The sequence below is a fragment of the Molossus molossus genome, unplaced genomic scaffold (assembly GCF_014108415.1).
Source record: "Molossus molossus isolate mMolMol1 unplaced genomic scaffold, mMolMol1.p scaffold_m16_p_15, whole genome shotgun sequence".
Taxonomy (NCBI): domain Eukaryota; kingdom Metazoa; phylum Chordata; class Mammalia; order Chiroptera; family Molossidae; genus Molossus; species Molossus molossus.
In genome coordinates this window covers 54948645-54974771 of record NW_023425350.1, presented here as the reverse complement: position 1 = coordinate 54974771, position 26127 = coordinate 54948645, and the positions used below count along the sequence as shown (strand labels likewise).

General features: G+C 50.9%; 1 protein-coding gene across 4 annotated transcripts in view; it reads left to right on the top strand.

Moving 5' to 3' along the window:
* SLC4A5 (solute carrier family 4 member 5) overlaps window positions 1–26127 on the top strand; it is a 101761-nt gene that overhangs the window by 66145 nt on the left and 9489 nt on the right. For all 4 annotated transcript variants that reach the window (XM_036262624.1, XM_036262626.1, XM_036262622.1 and 1 more), the window contains 10 exons: window positions 380–565; window positions 1646–1820; window positions 3785–3918; window positions 4626–4897; window positions 8936–8994; window positions 15241–15441; window positions 18632–18745; window positions 19859–20020; window positions 20777–20955; window positions 22179–22251. In XM_036262624.1, coding sequence (XP_036118517.1) covers window positions 380–565; window positions 1646–1820; window positions 3785–3918; window positions 4626–4897; window positions 8936–8994; window positions 15241–15441; window positions 18632–18745; window positions 19859–20020; window positions 20777–20955; window positions 22179–22251 — 1555 coding nt within the window. The remainder of the gene's footprint in view (window positions 1–379; window positions 566–1645; window positions 1821–3784; window positions 3919–4625; window positions 4898–8935; window positions 8995–15240; window positions 15442–18631; window positions 18746–19858; window positions 20021–20776; window positions 20956–22178; window positions 22252–26127) is intronic.

The following is a 26127-nucleotide window of genomic DNA, read 5'->3' as shown; positions in this document are numbered from 1 at the left end:
GTGAGTATATGAATGGAGGGTGGTGAGGTGGGAGTGGTACAAAGGACACTTCCAGTCTGCCTGTTTCTTTTCTTTTTTTTTTTTTGGATTTAAAAGGAAGATATCAGCATACATGGGTTTATACCTTCCCCACCCCTAGTTTCATTTTATTTCTCTTTCAAAATATCAGAAGCAAATATACTGAATTTGAACATCTATCACATCTGGATGACCTGTGTGTGGGTATTGTTCTATCCTTTTCCATGTTTTTCTCTGTATTTTAAGATATTTTAGAATTTTTGTCGGAGAAGTAAGAGGTGTTCTGGGGACAGTCCTGGAGGGGCTGAGCTCTTCCCGGGACTGGGAACCACGCTGTCCAATGCCCCTCTTCTTCTTCCAGGAAATCCGTGTTCTCCCTGGCCGAGCTAGGCCAGGTGAACGGCTTGGTGGCGGGAGGCAGCACAGCTGCAGGAGGTGGCCCTGGAGGTGGCAGTGGCGGTGGTGGGGTCGGCGCAGGGAGCAGCGGGGATGACACAGAGATGCCGGCCGTGCACGAAATCGGGGAAGAGCTTATCTGGACAGGAAGGTGCCCACCCCAGGCCTGACCGTGATGCCAGCATCCTTTGCACGTGTCTCCTTCCCACCAACCCCATGGGAACCTTCCCCACCTCTCCCTGCAGCACCCTCTCCGCATCGTGGGGTCTGGCCACTGCACTCTTTTCTTCCTCATACCTTCAAAGTCCCTCCTGCACCCAGCAAAAGGGTCCCCATTGGAGAGGGGAAGTGGGGCCCAGCACAGGATTGGAGGAACCCAACCTTTTCTCCAGACACCCTTTGGTACCTCTTAGTTTTTTAGGTCTGCCTTAGGCAAGTATCACACACTAGGTGGTGTAAACAACAAATGTATCCTCTCACAGTTCTGGAGGCTAGAAGTTCCAAGCTAGAATGTCAGCAGGGCTGTGATCCCTCTGAGACTCTGGGTGGAATCCTTCCTTGCGTCGTCCTAGCTTCTGGTGGTGCCCCCGGTGTCCCCTGGCTTGCGGCTGCACCTCTCCAGTCTCTGCCTCTGTCATCACATGGTATTCTCCCTGCGCTTCCATCTTCACATGGCATTTCCTCTTCTTATGAGGACACCGGTCATATTGAATTCGGGCCCACCCTAATGACCTCATTTTAACGTCATTACATCCACAAAGGCCCTGTTTCCAAATAAGGTCACGTTCATAGGTACCAGAGGTTAAAATTTCAAGATATCTTTTGGGAGGACACAGTGAAACTGTGTTATAATCTAGGATGTCTCCTGAATCTGGGCATATCTGTGTTTTCCAAGCACAGGTGCCCTGAGATGATCCGGGATGCGAGGAGGATGGCTGTCTGGACCCCCAAGATTTCTGTGGACTGTTAGGTGTACCCCAGGACATATTCCCATTGTCATTCCCTCTCCCATCCAGGCTGTCTCTGACCACCCTTCTCGGTGGAGATGGTGCCGACCACAGACTTCAGTACTGAGAGAATTCCTCCCAGGTCTTAAACGTTCTGGTGGAAAGATCCTTTCCCCTAGTCAAGTTCCCTTTCTCACCCCAAGCTCTGCAGACTCTTGTTAGGAGCCCTGCCCCTGCGCTGGTGTTTGTGGTGACAAAGCAGTGCCTGGGCCTGTCTTAAGCAGGTTCTTCGGTGGCCTGTGTCTGGATGTCAAGAGGAAGCTGCCCTGGTTCCTAAGTGACTTCTGCGACGGCTTCCACATTCAGTCCATCTCTGCCATCCTATTCATCTACCTCGGCTGCATCACCAACGCGATCACCTTTGGCGGGCTTCTAGGCGATGCCACTGACAATTATCAGGTGTGTGTGCTGGGATGTGAGTGCAAACCTTCAGGAAAACCTTCCGCCACCAGGTGGCAGCAAGGAGCTTCTTCCGGTAATCCCCAAACCAAGTCTTGGGTTTCATCTACCAACCAGGTTCAGACCATCACTTTTAGCAATTCTTTACCCTTCAAAAAACTAGTAACCAGCCAATATTCTTTAAAGATCTAAGGCTAAATCATGTTACTAAAGACCAAGTTTAAGGATTATGTAAATAGATCAAACTTTCAAGGGGAATCATCTGCTCTATTTGATACTTTCCATACTGACGCTTAATGAACTTAATCAGCACAATCAATGAGTTGCTTATTGTGGCCTTCTCCCCACACTTTTTAAAAAGTTTTATTTATTTATTTATTTTGTCATTTTGCAGTAAATTTTATTTGTGGGTAATGCAACTATTTCTCGCAGGACGAATTTGCTGATTATACACATTCTTTCCACCTTCTCTTCTTTCCTGGGTAGATTTGCACACACTTTTTTTTCTTAACCAACCTTAAATGCTTAGCTTGGAGTTAAGACATCTTTAGAAAGATGGTAAACTGTTACCATGACGACAACACAGGCCTCCCTGGGGAAAACATCCATTCAGCAGACGCTTGTTTCAGCTCCAAGCAGGGGGCCACGGAGAGAGAACCATTAGAACGCTCAAAAGATTAAGGTGAAGACACATTTTCCTGATAGGTTGAGACGATGCATCCAGCCCACGTCGGTCTCCTGAGCAGCAGGTCCAATACCCAGCCGCCCGTGGGTATGTCCAGATAGCTGCCCTCTGGGAACCCCAGCTCCCAGGGTCTACACTGTATCCATGGTCTTCCCTCCAGACCTGCTGTTTTACCAGCACAGCAAGTGACACCATGGCTCACCCCGCTGTTCACGTATGGACTCACAAATCCAGCTTCCTGGAGTGGCCCCCAGAACCTGGTCCTACGTGCCTCTCACACCTCCTCTCCCTCCCTCAGGTTCCTGTGCTCGCTCATTCTGCATTCTGTTCATCAATCCCCATCGCCCTTCAGTTCCTCAAGGCATGCTCCCTTCATGTCCAGCCTTTGAAAACACTGTTCCCTCTTCCTGGGACACTCTTTCTCATCACTCCACTTACCTTCTTCTCCTGGTCAATTCCCTGCTCAATTTTGGGACATCAGCTTCTGACCACCCCTTTGTTCCTACTGTGTGGTCCTACGGTACCCCGCCCTTATCCCAGCTTACCACGCTCCCTAGCAGAGGTTCTCAGCAAAGGATGATTTTGACCGCCACAGGAGATATTAGGCAATATCTAGAGATGGTTTGGGTTGTCCTAAGGGGGGAGGGGTGGTGCTACTGGCATCTTGTGGGTAGAGGCCAGGGATGCTGTTAAACATCCTGCAATGCACAGCACAGCACCCCACAACAGAGAATTGTCTAGCTTGAAATGTCAGTAGTGCTGAGGTGGAGAAACTTTGCTGAACGGAAGTTGCCTGGTAACTAGTCAATATCTCCCACTAGACTGAAAATGCATTATCTTGTGTACTGATGGGTCCCCCATACTTAGCACAATGCCTGTCACATCGTAGGCACTTACTGAATTTTGAATAAACGAATGGCCTAACTCCCAAAGCACCTAGTAGATGCTTGAACAACTAAATGACTGGAGAGATAAACGGGCTGTCCTCTGGGAGCAGAATGAGCAGGGGGACAAGTAGAGCCATTGGCAGCCCCATGTTCTAGGTTCTAGGGTGCCAAAAGGAAGTCACATAGGACCTTTTCCCAAATGGAATTAGAGAGAATGATGGACTATGGGGAGTTGTGGAGTAGGAGATGGGGAACAGGATTTGGGAAGTAGAGGGCCTGGAATAAAGGATGAACGTTGCAGAATGTTTCCCTGGTGAGACAGGTGGGTTCCATTTTGTGCCAAGACACCCCTTCTCCTGCCTCAGTGGAGCCTCACTTCCTTGCGCCCCCAGGGAGTGATGGAGAGCTTCCTGGGCACTGCCATGGCCGGCTCCCTGTTCTGCCTCTGCTCGGGACAGCCTCTCATCATCCTGAGCAGCACAGGGCCCATCCTCATCTTTGAGAAGCTCCTCTTCGACTTTAGCAAGTAGGTGTTGCGGGCTGGTGCCCAGTGCCTGTTCTCACATGTGGGGCAATCTGCTGAGGGTGGGGTGAGGGAGTAACACCAAAGGGGAGGCAGGGGCAAGGAGGTCCGAAGCTGTCTTTACTGATGGAGAGGACTGCCAGGTGGTCCCTCTGACTCCCTCTGGCTACCTGCCTTTAAGCCATCTCAGTGTATATTAGCATAGCTGACAGGGAGATCCAGGCAGGATGAGAGAGTTCACACCACTCTGCCTGTGAGCAGTTACGACTTGGAAGTCAGTGCAGTGCGTGAAAAGTGTTGAGCTGGAGGTCAGGAGGCTGCATTCTGACCTGGGCAGCTTCTACTATCACTCCGGGCGCAGCTGCCTCATCTGCAACACAGGCCATTTCTGAGGCCTGCCCCAGGTCTGAAAGTCCTTGGTGTGTGTGTTTTTTGTTTTTTTTTTTCATTCACTCTGGGTGTTTATTACCAAATCCTGAGAACTGAGATGTCTTAGCACCTTCTTGCCACCCCCATGAAATCCTTTTCCAGAATTCTCAAAGACCAGACAACCCCACCCAGGAATTGTCCCTGTCTCAAGTCCTCTTGCAGGTCCTAGGAGGGCGTCTGTGCCACAGGAGGGGCAGATGAGTCATTCAGGGTATGTCTGGGGGGCCGAGCACAGCCCAGAGCCCTGGGCTGGAGGCCCCCCACTTTCCTCTGCCTTCCAGAGGCAACGGCCTGGACTACATGGAGTTCCGCCTCTGGATTGGCCTGCACTCAGCCGTCCAGTGCCTCGTCTTGGTGGCCACCGACGCCAGCTTTATTATCAAGTATATCACCCGCTTCACTGAGGAGGGCTTCTCCACCCTCATCAGCTTCATTTTCATCTACGATGCCATCAAGAAGATGATTGGTGCCTTCAAGTACTACCCCATCAACATGGACTTTAAGCCTGACTCCATCACCACCTACAAATGCGAGTGTGTCGCTCCGGACACAGGTGACCGGTAACCCCAGTGGTTTCCTGGGCCCCCACCACTTCCCCCCATCACGTGTCTCTACTCAAATGCAGAAGGGTAAGCTTGCTTTGAAGGGCACCTACCGTCCCAAGGGAGCAGATACAGAGTCTTCAACCCAGTGTTTGGAAGAAAACCAAGGGGACGGTAGCTCTAATGAGGGTCATGACACCAGAGCCCAGGGGTGTAGTCAGGAGTGAGCAAGAACACAGAGGAAGGGAAGAAGGCCTGCTCTGCCTCAGCGTGGGGGTGAGGGAGAGGCCACCCCTGTTACGAATGCTTCCCAGCTTTATGAGAGCATGATACCGTGAGCTCTCCCTAGTATGTAAGGTGAGACCACACCAGAGGGACGAGCATCCCTACAGATGGGGATACTTCCAGGGTGGAGGGACAGTCGGGGTGAAAGATCTGGCAGCTATGTCATTTGAAAAACAGTTGGAGACAGGGGGTATGCAGCATGCTGGAGAGGTATGAGGGAAGGACTGTCATATCACGGGGGACAGATTCACCCTGTGTTACTACAGGAGGCAGAACAAGGACCAAGGAGCAGAAGCTCCAGGAAGCCAGATGTTGGCTGAATACAGGGAAATACTTACAGTGGCAGGAGCCTCCACCCTCAGTTTGACCCCCTTGGGTTGTCTTAAGCTACTTGGACACTACCTAGATGTCCGTCTGCCAAAGGTGTTATAATAAGGATCCATGCACTAGACGAGAAGCTGAATCAAACAGCTGGTTTACCCCATAATACTCAGTGCCACCCCTATGGTTCCCTTCTGACCTAAAAACTGTCACCTGTGAAGTTAGGGCTTCCCAGAGTCTGAACCCTTGGCCTCCTTCGCAGTCATAATCATGTCCTGACGGGCTTCCAGGGGGATGGGCCCAGAGAGCCCAGAATGCTACAGAGCAGGGGCCAGAGACCCATCCATCGGTCTCTGAGCACCATCAGGCTGCAACCACAGGGAGCAAGCTGAGGTCCAGAGACCGCCCGAGGTCACACGGAACCCTAGTTTCCCTCGCTGTGAAAGAGGGACATCCGAGCTGGCCTTGCCCGCCTCACGGGACTCTTGTGAGGTTTTCAAATTGGGTCGGAGAAAATAAGTAGACAGCGTGTTGTGGTTCAGTTCCTTCATAATACTATCAATAAAAAAATGCATCGTAAGTCGATCAAAAATATTTACTGCACGATTATCATGCTCCCTACGTTAGGCCTTGTGAAGATAAAGCTGTTCCGAGCTCAGGGAATATAGTTCTGGTTGTATCCTCGCTCCATACACCACTGCACTGATTGTGTAACCAAGTCTAGACTTAATTTTTTCTTTCATTAATTTTAAGTTTTCATTAAAATCCAGGGATAGTCAGTCAAGGGGTCCTTTGTCCTGAGCTGGGACACGTTGCTCGCCCAGGGAGTGGAGGAGACCCCGCCTACAGGCCTTTGGTCCTGGCCTGGGAATTCTGCCCCCGCCTGGGCCCCACGGGGCTCTCCCATTCGCCGCGTGTACCCTCTGGGCTTGCACTCCTTGCACTGAACATGAATATTTTCATAAACTAAGCTTCAGGAAGTACACGTCCTTGCTCTCTTTGAGAAACTATTCAAATTCTGGGGTCCTATGTGGAGCTCTGGCCAATCCGAGCATGGTGTGTCCACAGAAGAAACCGAACCTAAAGGGCCCTAGAAACAGGCATGTGAGAGGAGGTAAGATAGGATTTGAAGGGTTTAATGGGCTCCACCTGCTTTCAAATAGTGGGCCCCTCTGGCCTTGCCCAGGTGCTTGATAGCTGTGGCCTCGTCCCTTTGGGTCATTCTATCGTCATAGTTCTCCAAGTGGACCAGCAGCATCAGCACCATCTAGAAACTTTTTAGAAATGCACATTCTCGGGCCCTGCCCGAGACCTGCTGACTCAGGAAGCCTGGGGTATGGCCAGCTGCATATTAACAAGCCTTGGGGGGGATTCTGATTCATGTTTAAGTTTGAGAACTATTGCTCTGTGAACTATTAATTAGTACTACTGAGCCATTATTAACCACTAACCCTAATAAAATTAGATTCTCAGTTTCTTCACAGAGAATAAAGGAATTGGAACCAGAACCAGTTGGTTTTGATTAGGAGAACATGAAAAGGAAAGTTCTAGACTTTTAGGAGACTGAGGAGGGTTTCTTTCCCAGCCCATGGGCCACTTGCTTACTAATTGTCCCATATTCCTAGTTTTACTACAAAACTCAGTCTAACTAGCACACTGTCAGTCATTGTCACTCTTCATCATAACAGCTTGTGCGGGACACTTTTTGAATTTGATCTTGTTTCCATTGTAACGGATTTGTATTCTGTTTATGGATGCTGCACACACTGACTTGGCTGCTTTCAATCCCGAGTGAGTACCATTTACAAACACTAGAATTTTTCAATATTTGATACTTGGACACTCTCTGGGATTTTCCATGTCATAATTCTTCCTTCTTCATCTCCAAGTGGCTTTCAGATAAACCCTACAAAGTTCTCGATGTAAAAGAATGGCTAAGCCTAAGCAGAAGACATCACCGGAATGTCTGGTGTGCCAGGCTGGGCAGTGGAAAGGAATCTGAGCTCCCCAGCCCCGGCGTTAGCTGGGAGTCCTCTAGCGTTTGCACGGGGAGCCAGGAGTCAGCCTTCCGCACCCTCCGCTGTTAACAGTGCATCACGTTCTCTTGGTTGATGGTGTGAGGAAAGGCAGCAGCAAATGTCCCTGATTTCTGTGAAATGAAGCTTTCTCCGAATAATTGTAACAAACCTCCGGGTTGTTGAGCTTCTAGGACTGTTGTGACCTAGGGCAATGAATCTCTTAGCCACTTCCAGCCCCAGTTTCCCTGGAGGTGGTCGCACCCTCTCCCTGACAGCTTGTTGGAGGCTGATGGCAGCTTCAAGAATAGTCTCTTTTCCCTCTGGGTCCTAACCACAGCCAGCAGGAGCCAAACGGGGCTTGCAATGCATTCCAGATTTGTCCCCAGCAAACTGGCGGGCAGGCCTCCTCTCTCCCCAAACCTGCTGCAGAGGCGCTGCTCAGTTAGCCTTCACCGGAGGAGGAAGGCAAGGAGGACTCAGCCCTTGTCCTCCATCGGTGCAGTGCAGGAACAAGAGAGAGGGAAGGCGGTGGCCCTCCAGGGCTTGCCTTTGTAACGAATGGCCACATGCCCCAGGGCAGGGCTCACAGTTCTCAGCTCTTCTCATGGCCTCTGATGGGAACCCTCAGATGCTCCCCTTAGAGAGATGGATGCTGAGGCCCAGACCCGGTTTAATTTTCCTCAGCTTGTACTCAAGGGGCAGATTAGAGAAGATAACATTAAAGCCAATGAGTTAGTACAGGTCCCGCTGACCTAAAAAAACAAACCCCCAAAAATAGCACAAGTGGACAGGGCCGGAGAGAAGGGAAGTGTGTGTGGAGGGGAGCGGGGCAGAGAAGACGCTCCCCGGGTAAAGCTGGGCGGTGCAAAGACCCTGGGGCAGCCTGCCTGGGACTGATCATGGTTCCTCCAAGTAGGAATTGTGTGACCTTGGACAATGGGCAGGTTACCTGACCTCTCTGGGCCTCAGTTACCTCATCTTTAAAATGGGACTTGTTTTCAGATTTAGGAACTTAGCTGATGTTGTGTGTAAGGGTTTGGTATGGTGCATGGCATACAGTAAGTTCTTTGAAAATGTTTAAGTCTAAGAGCATAGACATGGGGCCAGTAGCTGGTAGAGGCTGACAAGGCACATTATTCACTGACCTGTGTCAGCACTTTGTCTTGGGAGCAGATCCCTTACTTCAGGTTTTAAAGCCAGTCCCTCAGCATCAGACAGGAACCATCTTAGACTGGCCCCGGGCTGGGCCCAGGCTGCCCCTGGAGGGAGTGAAGAGAGTCAAGAGGGTGGGGTTTCGATGAGTTGCCCAGTCCTTGGCTCTGAGGGACTGGAGGAAGATGGGAAGGGTGGGGGCCAGGAGAGGGTGATTTCAGGCTACCTACCCAGCAGCTGCTGACCCTCACCATGTCCTGTGCTCACCCACAGCAAATACAACCGGGTTCAATGTTTCAGCCCTGCCGCCACCAAACACCAACACTTCTCTGGTAAGTCCTTTCCTCTTATGTCAGACACTCGGGAGCTTTTGTTTGTTGGGAGAGTGAAAAAAGGTGGGAACCTGAGGTCATTTTATGGCAACCCAGACTTCCAGAGGTCAACCCAGGGTCCCCTGGGGAGCCTTATCAATGCATATTTTTACTTTACATATATTCTGTCACTATCCCATTTTATAACATGCCTCATTTCACTAGATTCATGTCCATAAATATCACACTCACACACACACACACACTCACACACACACACACACAAAGGGGAGGTAGACATGAGGAATGATAAATGGGGCCCCGTGAACAATGCTGTGAACAGTTTCCCATCCATCTTTCCACCTTCTTCTTTGCCTTTCTACCTGGGACCCCCAGTCCCCACCCAACAGTGCCACCCCCCCCACCAACAGTGACAGTCCCCCACCCAACAGTGCCCCTCACCCACCCAACAGTGCCTGTCCCCACCCAACAGTGCCACTCCCCCCACCAACAGTGACAGTCCCCCACCCAACAGTGCCCCTCACCCACCCAACAGTGCCTGTCCCCACCCAACAGTGCCACTCCCCCCACCAACAGTGACAGTCCCCACCCAACAGTGCCACTCCCCACCCAACAGTGCCACTGCCCCATCCAAAAGTGCCACTCGCCCCCCAACAGTGCCCCTCACCCACCCAACAGTGCCACTCCCCACCCAACAGTGCCACTCCCCACCCAACAGTGCCACTGCCCCATCCAACAGTGCCACTGCCCCATCCAACAGTGCCCCTCACCCACCCAACAGTGCCACTCCCCACCCAACAGTGCCACTCCCCACCCAACAGTGCCACTCCCCCACCCAACAGTGCCTGTCCCCACCCAACAGTGCCACTCCCCCAACCAACAGTGCCTGTCCCCACCCAACAGTGCCACTCCCCCACCCAACAGTGCCACTCCCCACCCAACAGTGCCACTCCCCACCCAACAGTGCCACTCTCCCAACCAACAGTGCCTGTCCCCACCCAACAGTGCCACTCCCCCACCCAACAGTGCCACTCCCCACCCAACAGTGCCATTCCCCACCCAACAGTGCCACTTCCTCACCCAACAGTGCCACTCCCCACCCAACAGTGCCACTCCCCACTCAACAGTGCCTGTCCCCACCCAACAGTGCCACTCCCCCACCCAACAGTGCCACTCCCCACCCAACAGTGCCACTCCCCACCCAACAGTGCCACTTCCTCACCCAACAGTGCCACTCCCCACCCAACAGGGCCACTCCCCCCCCAACAGTGCCACTCCCCCCCCAACAGTGCCACTCCCCCCCAACAGTGCCATTCCCCACCCAACAGTGCCACTCCTCACCCAACAGTGCCACTCCCCACCCAACAGTGCCACTCCCCCCCCAACAGTGCCACTCCCCCCCCAACAGTGCCACTCCCCCCCCCAACAGTGCCTATCCCCACCCAACAGTGCCACTCCCCCCCCAACAGTGCCACTCCCCCACCAAACAGTGCCACTCCCCCCCAACAGTGCCACTCCCCCTACCCAACAGTGCCACTCGCCCCCCAACAGTGCCACTCCCCACCCAACAGTGCCACTCCCCCCCCCAACAGTGCCACTCCCCCTACCCAACAGTGCCACTCCCCCCACCCACCAGTGCCTATCCCCACCCAACAGTGCCACTCCCCACCCAACAGTGCCACTCCCCCACCAAACAGTGCCACTCCCCCCCCAACAGTGCCTATCCCCACCCAACAGTGCCACTCCCCCCCCCAACAGTGCCACTCCCCAGCCAACAGTGCCACTCCCCCCCAACAGTGCCCCTCACCCACCCAACAGTGCCACTCCCCCCCAACAGTGCCACTCCCCACCCAACAGTGCCACTCCCCCCCAACAGTGCCACTCCCCACCCAACAGTGCCACTCCCCCACCCAACAGTGCCACTCCCCCACCCAACAGTGCCTATCCCCAACCAACAGTGCCACTCCCCCCCCAACAGTGCCTATCCCCACCCAACAGTGCCACTCCCCCCCCAACAGTGCCTATCCCCACCCAACAGTGCCACTCCCCCCCCAACAGTGCCACTCCCCACCCAACAGTGCCACTCCCCCACCCAACAGTGCCACTCCCCCACCCAACAGTGCCACACCCCCCCCAACAGTGCCACTCCTCCACCCAACAGTGCCTAACCCCACCCAACAGTGCCACTCCCCCACCCAACAGTGCCACTCCCCACCCAACAGTGCCACTCCCCCACCCAACAGTGCCACTCCCCCACCCAACAGTGCCTAACCCCACCCAACAGTACCACTCCCCCACCCAACAGTGCCACTCCCCACCCAACAGTGCCACTCCCCACCCAACAGTGCCTAACCCCACCCAACAGTGCCACTCTCCCACCCAACAGTGCCACTCCCCACCCAACAGTGCCACTCTCCCACCCAACAGTGCCACTCCCCACCCAACAGTGCCACTCCCCCACCCAACAGTGCCTGTCCCCACCCAACAGTGCCACTCCCCACCCAACAGTGCCTGTCCCCACCCAACAGTGCCACTCCCCCCCCCAACAGTGCCACTCCCCCTACCCAACAGTGCCACTCGCCCCCCAACAGTGCCACTCCCCACCCAACAGTGCCACTCCCCCCCCAACAGTGCCACTCCCCCTACCCAACAGTGCCACTCCCCCCACCCAACAGTGCCTATCCCCACCCAACAGTGCCACTCCCCACCCAACAGTGCCACTCCCCCCCCAACAGTGCCACTCCCCACCCAACAGTGCCACTCCCCCCCAACAGTGCCCCTCACCCACCCAACAGTGCCACTCCCCCCCAACAGTGCCACTCCCCACCCAACAGTGCCACTCCCCCCCAACAGTGCCACTCCCCACCCAACAGTGCCACTCCCCCACCCAACAGTGCCACTCCCCCACCCAACAGTGCCTATCCCCAACCAACAGTGCCACTCCCCCCCCCAACAGTGCCTATCCCCACCCAACAGTGCCACTCCCCCCCCAACAGTGCCTATCCCCACCCAACAGTGCCACTCCCCCCCCAACAGTGCCACTCCCCCACCCAACAGTGCCACTCCCCCACCCAACAGTGCCACTCCCCCACCCAACGGTGCCTATCCCCAACCAACAGTGCCACTCCCCCCCCAACAGTGCCTATCCCCACCCAACAGTGCCACTCCCCCCCCAACAGTGCCACTCTCCCACCCAACAGTGCCACTCCCCCCCCAACAGTGCCACTCCCCACCCAACAGTGCCACTCCCCACCCAACAGTGCCACTCCCCACCCAACAGTGCCACTCCCCACCCAACAGTGCCACTCCCCCACCCAACAGTGCCACTCCCCACCCAACAGTGCCACTCTCCCACCCAACAGTGCCACTCCCCACCAACAGTGCCACTCCCCCACCCAACAGTGCCACTCCCCCACCCAACAGTGCCACTCCCCTCCCAACAGTGCCACTCCCCCAACCAACAGTGCCTGTCCCCACCCAACAGTGCCACTCCCCCACCCAACAGTGCCACTCCCCCACCCAACAGTGCCTGTCCCCACCCAACAGTGCCACTCCCCCAACCAACAGTGCCTGTCCCCACCCAACAGTACCACTCCCCCACCCAACAGTGCCACTCCCCACCCAACAGTGCCACTCCCCCACCCAACAGTGCCTGTCCCCACCCAACAGTGCCACTCCCCCAACCAACAGTGCCTGTCCCCACCCAACAGTGCCACTCCCCCACCCAACAGTGCCACTCCCCACCCAACAGTGCCACTCCCCACCCAACAGTGCCACTCTCCCAACCAACAGTGCCTGTCCCCACCCAACAGTGCCACTCCCCCACCCAACAGTGCCACTCCCCACCCAACAGTGCCACTCCCCCACCCAACAGTGCCACTCCCCACCCAACAGTGCCACTCCCCTACCCAACAGTGCCTGTCCCCACCCAACAGTGCCACTCCCCCAACCAACAGTGCCTGTCCCCACCCAACAGTGCCACTCCCCCACCCAACAGTGCCACTCCCCACCCAACAGTGCCACTCCCACCCAACAGTGCCACTCTCCCAACCAACAGTGCCTGTCCCCACCCAACAGTGCCACTCTCCCACCCAACAGTGCCACTCCCCACTCAACAGTGCCTGTCCCCACCCAACAGTGCCACTCTCCCACCCAACAGTGCCACTCCCCACTCAACAGTGCCTGTCCCCACCCAACAGTCCCACTCCCCCACCCAACAGTGCCAGTCTCCCACCCAACAGTGCCACTCCCCAGTCCCAGCACAGTTATTTGTGGCCCCCCCATAGTGTCTGATCTGTGTTTTGTGCTCCTGTGCCCCCAGGCCCTCAGATCTGGCCTGCTTTTTCCAACAATAATAAGCAGTGGCCCTCGTCATTAGGAAGAATAAAAGAGTAATTTGTAATAAAATGTAATGTATATTTTTAAAATTTAATGTGTAAAGGTTCAGGCAGGTTCCAATGGTGGGACATCTAAAACCAGGTAAAGGGTAGCACCTGGTTGGCCCTGGGGGAGAGTCTTGAACCTCTCATGTCCCCAAGGTCGTTCCTTCAGTTACCCTGCGCAGGTAGCTGACTGCTCAGTTGCAATTTAACCTAAGACTTTTCAGATATCTGATTTTGAGAGAGGAAGAATGGAATCAGTCAGCGCCTGTGTCTGAATAGTTATTATGTGCAAGGTGCTGCCTGTGCTGTGAGGGCTCGAAAGACATGTGAGAAACAGACATGGCTCTGCTCCCAGACTTGCTTGTGATAAGCCCGTGGGTATGAACTGAAAGGTAGTGGGCAGCGCAGGGAGCATGCCATGTCCAATAAGGGCCGAGAATGTCCTTCCAAGCTGGAGAGGAAAGCCTCATGGAGAAACTGGAATGTGACATAGTCCAGAAGGTTGGGAAAGTTGGTTCCATGGAGAGAAGTATGTTCCAGTCAAAGGAACAGTGTAGACAGAAGGACACAAGAGGAAAAACACACATGTTCCAGGACAGCAAGTGGACCGTGGGCTGAGACAGTGTGAGGGTGGGAGTCGCACAGGGAAACCACAAGAGATGAGCTGGGGGAGAGACGTTGGACCAGACCAGTGGGGTGGTAGAGGCACGCTACCCTGTAGGGGCATTTTACATCTCTACAGTGATGGAGGGGCACCCTGACATTCCGTAGATGTCTGGGCCTCTCTCTTCATGTGGTTTTCTCTGATCCTGCACTTTCTCACTGCATGGTAGTCTCAGGGTTCCAAGAGGGTGGGAGCAGATGCTTCAGGGCCCCTCGAGGCCTCAGTTCAGAACCTGCTCAGAGCCACTTCCTCCCCCTTCTATTGGTCGAAGTAGGCCTGGGAGGGGGGCAGATGTAAAGCGGTAGAGAAATAGACTGCACCTTCTGATGAGAGAACTATCAGTGTCACATTGCAAAGGAGCATGGACACAGGGAGGCATGATTCATTGGGGGAACTGTCATGATATTAAACTACCACACTTCTCTTAATCCACACATCATCCATTATAATTGCAGGCATCTGTTTACTTCATTATGTAGATTCCTGAACATTTATACATTAAAAAATTTAAACATATATTAAATTTCATATTAGTTGCTCTCCTTTTATTACACTTAGAAACATATATATGACTATATATGTGGGTGTATACATATATGTATATATGTACACATATATACTTAAGAACACACATATGTATGTATATATATGGAATATACATAATAATATATATATGATATATATTCCCTTATATTTATATATGTAATTGTGTGTGCCCTGGATTTTAGGCATCTGAGACACAAAAAGGGGAAGTAACTGAAGCAACTGACCCAAGAAGGGTCTGAAAGTGTGGGATATGAGCCCCAGCATGTGAAACAGTGTGTATAAGGATAGGAAAGGGAAGAATAAGTGTGAGACACTCCAGGAAGGACGTGAACTGAGCTGGGAGCGAGGCCTGCTGAGGGAGAGGGCATCCCACCCTCTGCTCTTTTCCTGTGTTAACACAGCAGTGCATACCCTAGAACTCAATGAAGAAACACATCTCAGCTTCTCATCTCCCAAGGGAGCCCCCTGTTGGTTATTCCTTAAAGCAACCTGTCTCCAGGAGCATCATTCTGTTGCTGGGCCCCGAGGGGCAGGAGAGCTAGGGCCCCTCCGAGAGCAGGAGGGGGTGTGGGCTGCCTGGGGACTGCACGGGGAGGCCACAGCTGACCCACCCGGATGGCCCTGACCCTTTCTCTTCTGTGCTTGGTCTCCAAGTACAATCCCCTTAACCTCACAGCACTGGACTGGTCTCTGCTGAGCAAGAAGGAGTGTCTGAACTACGGTGGGCGCCTGCTTGGGAATTCCTGCCGGTTCATCCCAGACCTGGCACTTATGTCCTTCATCCTTTTCTTCGGGACATACTCCATGACCCTGACCCTGAAAAAGTTTAAATTCAGCCGCTATTTTCCTACTAAGGTAAGCTCACACTCCAGTTAGGAGGGGTTCTATAGTCAGACTGTTCACAAGAGCTCCCTTAGAGGATTCTGACCCACTCACAGGATGGACACATCAGCACAGGCTCACCGAGGTTTTTCAAGTTAATAGCGCAGACTTGGAGTTAGAGAGAACTGGGTCCCCTTGTTGTTAGGTACCCTTGACAACACTTGATATTGTCAGACTTTTATCTTTAGCTTTTTTGTGTAGTAGTGATTCCTTGTGTTTTTTAAATTTCTATTTCCCCGATGTGTTGCAAATATCTTCTCCCACTCTGTGATTGACCTTTTTAACTTTCTTAATGGTAACTTTTTATTAATAGATATTCTTAGTTTTATTGTAATCAAATATATCAAAAGTTCTCTCGAGGAAAATATTGCACAGAAGATACTCTTTTATGTTATCTTCTAAAAGCCTCATTGTTTTCCTTTTATGTTAGATCTACAATCTATCAGAATTGCTTTTGACATAGATAGACTATTGTTTTTATAGAGCTAGCCAGTTGTTCTAGCATTTTTTTTAAAAGATCATTCTTTCCCCCACTGCTCTACAGAGCTTCCTTTGCCATACATCAAATTTCACACACGATGGGGTTTATTTCTAGGTTCTTTATTCTGTTTCACTGGTTTATTAATGTGCCAATATCACAAACTTCATTTCCATGGCGCATAATAAGTCTGTATATCTTACAGAACAACCTCTCCCTCTTTGTCCTTCTTTTTCAATAATGCCTTGGCCTCTTGCATTTCCACATAAGTTTTAGAATCATCTTAAATTTTATCAAAATAAAAACTTGTTGGAATTTTTATACGATTATATTGACTCTCCATGTCCATTTGGGGAAAACAGATACCTTTCAAATTATGAGTCTTCTGATTCATGAATATGGTATACCTCACCATTTATTAAGGTCTTGTTTCTCTCCATGTTTTATAGGTTTTGGTCTTGAGATCTTACGCATTTTTTGTTAGATTTATTCCTGATACTTTATTTGTTGTGTTCTTGTAAATGCTAACTGCTAGTTTTAATTATATTTTCTGTTCTTGATCAGAATAAAACATTAATTAATCAAAACAGCAATAGCTGTGCCATGGGGAGGGGCACTCAGAAGAATTTTAGCAACTCTATTCCACCATAAACCTCATGAGCACTCTCCTAAAGCCATCTTAAATAAATATTACTGCACCCTGGACAGTTTGTTCAGTGGTTAGAGCATTGGCCTGCGGACCAGAGAGTCCCGGGTTCAGTTCCCGCTAAGGGCACGCACCTCAGTTGCAGCTTGTCCCCCGCCCTGGTTGGGGTCATGCACGTGGCAACCAGTCGATGTGTCTCTCTCATATCGATGTTTCTCTCTCTCTTTCTTCCTCCCTCTCTCCCTCCCGCTCTATCTGAAGATAAATGCAAAAATGTCCTTGGGTGAGGGTTAAAAATAATAATAAAAATAAATAAATAAATAAATATTACTGTTACTACTCCTGTTAATAATAATAATCTTTAGTATGAATAATTGGACTTTCCCAATATTTTATAAAGATTAAATAAAAATCTCTTTAGGAAGCTTTGCAATATATAAACTGAATAAAAAATAGTGTGCTGGCAACATAAATGCATCTTTAAGACAAATTCTTTCCCTTCTTCACCACTTCCCATCATATCATATCCCTAAGTCACTGCTTACATAAAAGTTCTAGAGCAGTGATTGCATCTGAGAATGTCTATCTTTTTCCTGAAGGATGGAATACAATTCCTATGACATGGAATTCTTTAACCACCATCTTTGTTTCCCCTCAAATTACTTACAAAGTGCTCTGTTGTCTCCTGGAATTCAGTGTTGCAAAGAAGAAGGAGACCAAACCATTTTACATCCATCAGACTGGTAAAAATATAAAAGGCTTGGGACCCCAAGTGTTGGAGATGAAAAGTATGGTGGGCATGTAAACAGGTAGCTCTCTGATAGAGCTAAAGCTGAATATGGTCTTCAACCAGACACTTCACCAGGTCTACATCCCAGAAAAACTCATACGTGTACAAGAATGTTCATAGAGACACTGACTCTGAAAAACAATCGTACAAACATTAAGCTGTGTATGCATTACACACATAGACGACAACTGCATCTATCCACAAGAAGTATCACAAACATAATGCTGAGCAAATAAAGTAAATTGCAGATTACAAATAAAGCGATATCATTCATGTAAAATGTGCAAAACAATGCCATATTTAGTTTAAGGTTATATACATATTTAGTAAAAGTATAAAGACATTCATGGGAATAATAAATTCCAAACTCAGACCAGAGGATCTCTCTAGAGAACAGGGACAGGAGAGGCATTGACTGAACTTAAGGTAGGAGGGAGTTCACAGCTGTTTATTATACCCATCTTTATATTAGGTTGGACCATGTGAAACTGCCTACAGTGAGTCCTCACTTAATGTCATTAATGGATTCTTGGAAACTGTAACTTTAAGTGAAATAACATATAAGAAAACCAGTTTTACCACAGCCTAATTATTATAAATGAGAGTTAAGTTCCTACAGCATTATTTCTGGTCACAAAAACATCACCAAACTTCTAAATAAAGACCCCAAACATTTATACTATTAAAAATTGAAATAAATAAAATAAAAAGTAAAAAGATTTTTAAAAATTTAAATAAATGTGCACGCTATACAAATTTAAGAAAGATTAATTAAAACATCTCCTGAAACAGAGAAGCAAGAGGCCAAGAACAGGTCTGGCAGTAGCCAGGGGTCCCCAGTCCAGGTGGCAATGCAACAATCTGTCTCCCACTTTTAAGAGCTAAGATTTTCTTCGGAGTTCAGCCCTTGTCCTTACCCCCCTTGCTGGGTGACCCAGTTCAGTCTGTCATACCAAAAAATGCCAGCGATGGCTGCCATGCCACGTAGATGAGAACAATTCCCACTTTGACTAACATACGCCAAGCCCTTGGGATGCGCCATAGCTCACTTACGCCTATGAGGTAGGAGCTATCCTTACCTCCATTCAACAGATGAGGAATGCTAGGCTCTGAGAGGTGAAATGCTTCCCCAAGATCACATGGACGGCAAGGACTGAGCCCAAGCTCTTAACTGTTCTCGTTGCTGCCTGAGGACAGGGTCCACCTGAGGGTGAGTGGGTACTTCTATCACTTGCTCATCTTTCTGTAGGTCCGGGCCCTAGTAGCTGACTTTTCCATTGTCTTCTCCATCCTGTTGTTCTGTGGAATCGATGCCTGTTTTGGGCTGGAAACCCCCAAGCTGCACGTACCCAGCGTCATCAAGGTTTGCTCTGGGCATTAGCTCTGCTGCCCACCAGCTGCAGATCCTTCCCCCTCTACACTGATCAAACTCACATCCTCCCAGCCAGACATCCCTGTGGGTTCTCTGTGCATGCTCCACTCTTTCTGTGTAGAACAGCCTCCCAGGAGGAGGTCCTCTGAGATGGTGGGTTGGGGCCATATTAACAATAAAACCCCACAGGGAGGGGAGGTGCTGGAATCTAGCTGAAGCCCCCCTGATTTCCACTTGAGGGTCTACAGTTCCCTGACTCTGGGCAGTCTGCAAGCTGGGCTACCTGGATTCTGTTGAAAATGATCCCTGGTAACAGTGATTCTCAAAGTGTGGTCCCAGACCAGCATCAAGAGAGCCACTGCTTCACAAATCCCCCGTAGTCCAGAGTCTGTGCCATTGGCTTGTAGCTAAGCTTGAGTCCTGCTGCCTTCCCACCCCACCCCCCCCACCCCCCGTCCACACTGACGTGGAGTTACAGGTTCGAGAGCTGGCCCTTCCTGCCTTTGACCTTCGCAATATTACCTCAGAGTTCTCCTAAGGAGCTTAAACACATCTCATCAAACTGGTGTTGGCCTTGAAAATTAAAGTACCTCTTTCTCTTAAGTAGAACATAAAATAAACTTCAGCCCAGCTCCTGCACAGATCATTCCTCATTCTCAACATGCAAGTCTGTCCATTGATGTTCGGTGTTTTACAGATAATTTTATAATGCTCCTCAGACAGGTGACTTCGAGGAGAGGCAAGAGCGTCAGGGCACTGGGCCCCTCAAATTCTTTATTCTTGTCTGTTGGGCCTCATTTCGGCTCCTTTTTAGTTTGCAGTTACCTGCTGGCCGCAAGCTCCCTCCCAACGCCCGCTGACTGTGCATCTCCCTGGCAGCTGCCACACATGACCCTCTGAGTTCTGCAGACACGGGGTCCTCCCCAAGTCTGTCTGCCCCAAGGTCTCTTTGTTCTAAAGTGGCAGGCGCCAGAGTCTGTAAGGGAAAGTCTGCACCTGAAGAGAGCCCCCGTTGGAGGAACGGCAAGAAGGCGGGGGAGGGGGCCCTGGGTGGCGAGCGCACTGGGACAGGGAGAGAAAAAAGGGCCCTCTCTGTCCACTCAGCCCACACGGCCGGACCGAGGCTGGTTCGTGGCCCCCTTTGGGAAGAACCCGTGGTGGGTGTACCTTGCGAGCATCCTGCCTGCCCTGCTGGTGACCATCCTGATATTCATGGACCAGCAGATCACGGCCGTCATTGTCAACCGGAAGGAAAACAAGCTGAGGGTAAGGCTGGTGCTAGGAGCAGGGGCACCATCTCTCTCTCCCCGAAAAGTCAGAAGGAACAGAGGGGGTGTCTATCAAAATTCTGGGCCATATGTGAAGCAAAATATGAGGCCAGAAGACTGAGTTCTGGTGTGTGTAGAGAAATGTGACCTCCAGATGCAGTAAGGCCACCAGGACCAGGGTGACTGGATCCTAAGACCAGGATCAAGTCCAGGGTGGGCCACTGGGCACCTTACTTCTCCCAAAGATACCCTCCAGCTCTATGCCTCCTGACAGTGACCTTGGAAGTCTGCACAGATCCTAATGGGGATTCTCCTTCGCTCTCCTGGTCCCTGTCACTCCCCACCCTATCTCTGGGTCTGAGGAGATTCTCCCCCATCCCAATCTAGAACACTCTAGGTCTGGTGGAGGCCTGTTTCAGCCAGGATCCCATTCAGGAACGGCAGAGATATTGTGGCTGCTGGTAGGAGCCCTTCTTCCCAAGGACCCAAGCCCAGGGCCTCTCCAAGTCTGAGCACCCCGCTCCTCCCTCAGCTGTGTCCCTTCCCTGGCTCACCAAAGCCTGAGGTTGGTGAGGCCTGAGCACTTCAAGATGGCAGCCCCCTTCGAGTCCCCTCTAGAAGGTCAAGGGGAGCCCTTGAGCCATTTTCCACCAAATGACTGCTTTGAGGAGATTTCTGTCTAAACCACCCCACCCCAACAGACGGTCAGCAGCAGGCTCCTAGACAGCTTCTCCTCTCCTGCCACCCCCTGCAGAAGGCTGCTGGCTACCATCTGGACCTGTTCTGGGTGGGCATCCTTATGGCCCTGTGCTCCTTCATGGGACTCCCCTGGTACGTGGCTGCCACGGTCATCTCCATTGCCCACATCGACAGCCTCAAGATGGAAACAGAGACCAGTGCCCCTGGGGAGCAGCCCCAATTCCTGGGGGTCAGGTAGGTGGGGCTCCGGGCCTGGGGACCACCTGAGCAGGAGGGGTCAGGTTGGGGGAGGGGAAGCAGGTTTTTCTTACCATCAAGGTATTTGGGCAAAGGGGGCCCCTGCTCTGACAGCCAGGAGCCACGTGGGGAGGATCGATACTCCTGACGTGCGGGAAGGGGAGATGAAGATTCAGTTCTAAGTGGTGCTTTTTGTCTTAATAGACCCCAAGCAGTACACCTCATGGCCTGTGTACACACTCTGGGCTCTCCCCTCTACAGGCCACTTCTGACCTGCCCCTTTCTCTCCTCTTCAAGGTGCCCTGCCCCCACTGTCCCCAAAGCCCTCCTGTGGGTCTGAGCCCTGTTCAATATCCATTCCCCCAGAAAGGCTTCAGGGCTGTTCTCACTCCTGGGCTGTGGCCCATGGCCCGTGGCCTCTGTTCCTCTCCTGCGGCGCGTCGGGTCCCTGGTCTGTTTCAGAGAAGCACCCCCCACCTCTGAGGTTCTCCGGGGGGAGCCCACACCAGCACTGGCATGCTCAGAAGTGGCTGTCCTAAAAGCTGCCCTCACTGCCTCGGGAGAGCTGACTTGCCCAACCTGCCGGAGCCAGACCTCCCTGGGCAGGGCGGGTCCCCTCCCGGACCCGGAGCCCCAGCTGGCCAGGCCTGAGCAGTCCACCCCAGAGCTCCCACTCCCACCCGCATCCTGTCTGACCTGGGCGCTCGGGAACACCTGCTCCCCCACCCTCCCACCTGCTCTCCTGAAGCCAGGCCCCTCCCCCCGGCCCTCATTAGTCATGCCCTACAAATGTGGGAAATGATTACAGCTAAAGGGCAGGGATAATATGAACTTTATATCCCATTTCATCCTCACAACCCACTCCCAGGTAGGTGCCATTATCTCTCTTATGCCGGGGTTGAAGGCATTTAGGGCACCACGCCACACAACTAGTAAGTGGCAGAGCCCACCTAAGCCGGGCTGGCTCAAGCATCCCCAGTATTAGTCACTGCACTGGGTAACCCCCAAACACTCCCACAAAATGCTCTCGCCTGCCAGGGTTCCCTCCCTCCTCGTGTGCTGTCAGCGGGGCCTCGGGCAGTGGGCTTACTCTCTGGAATCGGGGAACAAGGTAGAGGCCAGGGCCTTGGACATGCTTGAGGTGCTCTCAGAGGGCCGGGGGGCTGGAATGGTCATGGAGCATCTCCCAGTCTACCTGAACGTGTGCTCTTCTCTGCCAGGGAACAGAGAGTGACTGGCACCATCGTCTTCATCCTGACCGGGATCTCCGTCTTCCTGGCTCCTATCCTGAAGGTGAGGCCTTGCACCCTCCCCCAGGGTCCTGTTTGCCTGAGAAAACACTGGCCTGATGCCTGAGACATGGGGAAGCGTCCCCACATGGTCTCTAAAAAGGCGGGATTCCAATAGGTCAAAGAGATGTTTCATCATCATCACCATTTTCTGCAACATTGTGTCATTTATCAACAGCACTATCCACCCCTCCCGGCGTGCACCCTCCCCTTTCTGTGAAACTCTTCCCTCAGAAAGTTCTGCCAGGTCCCATCCTCATTTAGCTCAGGAGCTTCCCAAGCTGGTTGTGTTTCCACACTGGGGAGATGCTCATTATTACTCTGGCCATTTTTTAAAAGTTTCCATGGGTCCCGTAGCTCCAAGTGCTCTGATATTGTCTTTGCATTTAATCACAACAGGATTTGAAAAATCCTGCCCATATTCTTTTACAATAACAGTGGAAAAAATATAATATTTAACCACCAAATAATGTCAAATGAATTAAAAAATGATCTGGAGCCCTGGCCGGTTTGGCTTAGTGGTTAGATCATCGGCCTGCGGATAGAAGCGTTGTGGGTTTGATTCCTGGTCAAGGGCATATGCCTGCGTTGCAGGTTCAATCCCCAGCTCCAGTCAGGGTCATGTGGGAGGCAACCAATCCATATGTCTCTCTCACACTGATGTTCCTCTCTCCCTCCCCCCCCCCTTCTATTCTATCTAAAAATCAATGGAAAAATATCCTCGGGTGAGGATTAACAACAACAAAAAAGAGTCTGGAGACTTTGCTAGAAATAGATGATATTTATTCAAGGGTCTTAGAATCTGCATTCAGAACATAGCCAGGCAAAAACCCAGCGGTGTTCCAAAGAAGAAAGAAAGGTTACAAGTTCTTACAGGAAACAATACATTCTTAAGAATGAGCCCTGGCCGGTTTGGCTCAGCGGTTAGAGAGTCGGCCTGCGGTCCAGAGAGATCAGGGTTCGGTTCCCGCTAAGGGCATGTACCTCGGTTGCAGTTTGTCCCCGGCCCTGGTTGGTCGGGTCGGTGGCAGCCACTCGATGTGTCCCTTTCACGTCGATGTTTCTCTCTCTCTCTTCCTCCCACTCTATCTAAACAAAAAAATGGAAAAATGTCCTCGGGTGAGGATAAAAAAAAAAAAAAAAGATCAGTTCTGTTTTCTTAGCCCTAGGATTATTTCAGGATGGTTATCAGTCAGGCAGTCGGGATGATGGGTGCCAGGTGGTCCAGAAGATGGGTGCTAGGAAGTCTGGCCACATCCCTGTGATGTGGATAATGGCTGTCAGGTGGATATATATGTCAGTCCTCCGGGGATTATCAGGTGGCCTGGATATGCGAGTCCTTCAGGAGGTGATCAGAGGGTTACCTGGAGGTCCAGATGTATGTCAAGACATTGATGCAGAACTGGAAAGTTAAAAAAAAGTAAGTCCCCAGGCTAGTTAGAACAAGAATGGAGTCTTTCCTCAGGCCTCAGCCTGCAGATTAATACATTTAGCAGCCTGGTTAAAATAACTGCATTTTATATATTCCCTGGCTTCACTCTTTCCACACTCTATTTGACACATATATAGCAAAGAAGACCCATCTAGATTGTTCTTGATCATAAGATTTAGGATTCTGACTGGAGTATAGTTCAGGGGAAGTGAACAACTGTACACACGCTTCTTCTGAGACTGATTCCACCCAAGACTGCTCCTGGGAATGAGATCTCAAGAGTACCTTTTTTTTTTTAAATCCTCACCCAAGGATATTTTTTCTATTTATCATCAGATAGAATGGGAAGGAGAGAGAGAGAGAAACGTTGATGTGAGTGAGACATATCGACTTGTTGCCTCCTGCAGGACCCTACCAGGGCCAGGGATGAACCTCAACTGAGGTATGTGCCCTTGACCAGAACTGAACCCACGACCCATTGGTCTGTGGGCCGACACTCTAACCACTAAGCAAACCAGCCAGGGCTCAAGAGTACCTTTGAGGCAAAACGTCCCCATTACAACCCAACAACTATCCTGTTCTTCTCTCTTAACCAAGCAAAACAAAATCATTTCTAATAATAAAAAAAGATAGGCTTCAAAACTGTTAGTTTAGTGATTAAAGCATTATCACTAGTTGACACCAGTATTAAGTACTAGACTGATTTTAGGTCAAAGAAGATATACTTTGTATAGCCAGTTCAAGAAAAATATAACTTAGTTCAGATCTGACAACTTAGATTTAATCCCAGTACTTATTTCCAATTAAGAAAGCTTTCTAGCCCTGGCCAGTTTGGCTCAGCAGTTAAAGCGTCGGCCTGCGGTCCGGAGAGACCCGGGTTCGGTTCCCGCTAAGGGCACGTACTTCGGTTGCAGTTTGTCCCCGGCCCTGGTTGGTTGTGCGGGTGGCAGCCACTCGATGTGTCCCTTCACGTCGATGTTTCTCTCTCTCTCTCCCTTCCTCTCTCTCCCTCCCACTCTATCTGTACAAAAAATGGAAAAATATCCTCGGGTGAGGATAAAAAAACAACAACAAAGCTTTCTATAAAGCTTGTTTAACATTTTGCAACTGTAAATTTGCTTATGTCTTCCAAATTAGGCGTAGCTGAGTAGTAGAATCATAGAGAACCTAGCCTGGAGAGCTGTCTACACAAGACCACTTTAGTTAAAATCATTTATTCTTCTTACGTAGGCAACAGGGGAGAGGTCCCATGATGCTACATATTTTAGACAGTCTAAAATTTAGAGGGTGCCCATTGGGTCCAGTTACTAGTGTGTCTTTTAATGGTTCTCTATCAGTTATTTTTTTAATTTATTTTTTTTCTTTATTGATATCAGAAAGAGAGAAATAGAAACATCAATGAGAGAGGACATTGACTGGCCGCCTCCTGCATGCCCCACACTGGGGATCGGGCCCACAACCTGGGCATGTGCCCTGACCAGGAATCGAACTGGCGACCTCCTGGTGCATGGGTCAATGCTCAACCACTGAGCCACACCAGCCAGGCTTCTTTCAGTTATTAACTATGCTTGTCTTGGTACCAATTCCTCCAGTAGAGTTCTGTTCTGCATTTCTCAAATTTTAATGTCTATAAAAATCACCTGGAATCTTGTTAACTGAAGACATTGATTCAGTGGGTCTGGATGGGATCCCAAATCCTGCATTTTTAACTAGCTCACAGGCGATACCTGTGATGCTGGACCAAAGACCACGCTTTGAGAGCGGCAAGGAATGAAATCTTTCTCTCTCCCCGCCCCCAACCCCAATGGATGGTTGTACCAATTTAGACACAGTGATGTTTATTGTTACAGGACCAGCAGTAATCTTAAGTCTTTCCATCACCAATTTGCAAATCTTTGGTTATCTTGCCAAATGAGGGCACTGGGGGATGAAGTGGCCATGTATCTCCTGGGCAGCATAAATGACTTACACAGTCAGCTCCCCAGTCCATCCCAAACCCTGAAGTTGTGTTTGTTGGTTTGTTCCTTGCACCTTGCCACAGCTCTTCAGAACTGGGGATTTCTACGTTCTGCCTTAGAGGAACTCCTGACTGTGTCAGACGCACCCCCTCTGAATCCCGTGTGGTTCTCATGCTCTCAGCCTCAAATTCTGTAGGAGGGCTGTGATGTCCGTGTGTCTGCAGACTGTGATCGCTGTTCATTGCTTCAACAGGTGGTATAAAGTTGATACTTGGAGGCGCCTTTTTGCCACTTTACTGTGTCGTTAGTCTTGGAAAAGAGCCTTTCCCTGGAAATCCAAGGAAGATGTGTGCCAATTAATCTAGAATTCTAAATCATAGCTCCATCACTGGTGGGAATGTGATGCCAGGGGCCTTTGAGGTTTGCTGGGAAAGCTACTTGAGCCTGCAAATAACAGGACCGGAGACAGTGTCCCAGGCTTAATAATAAT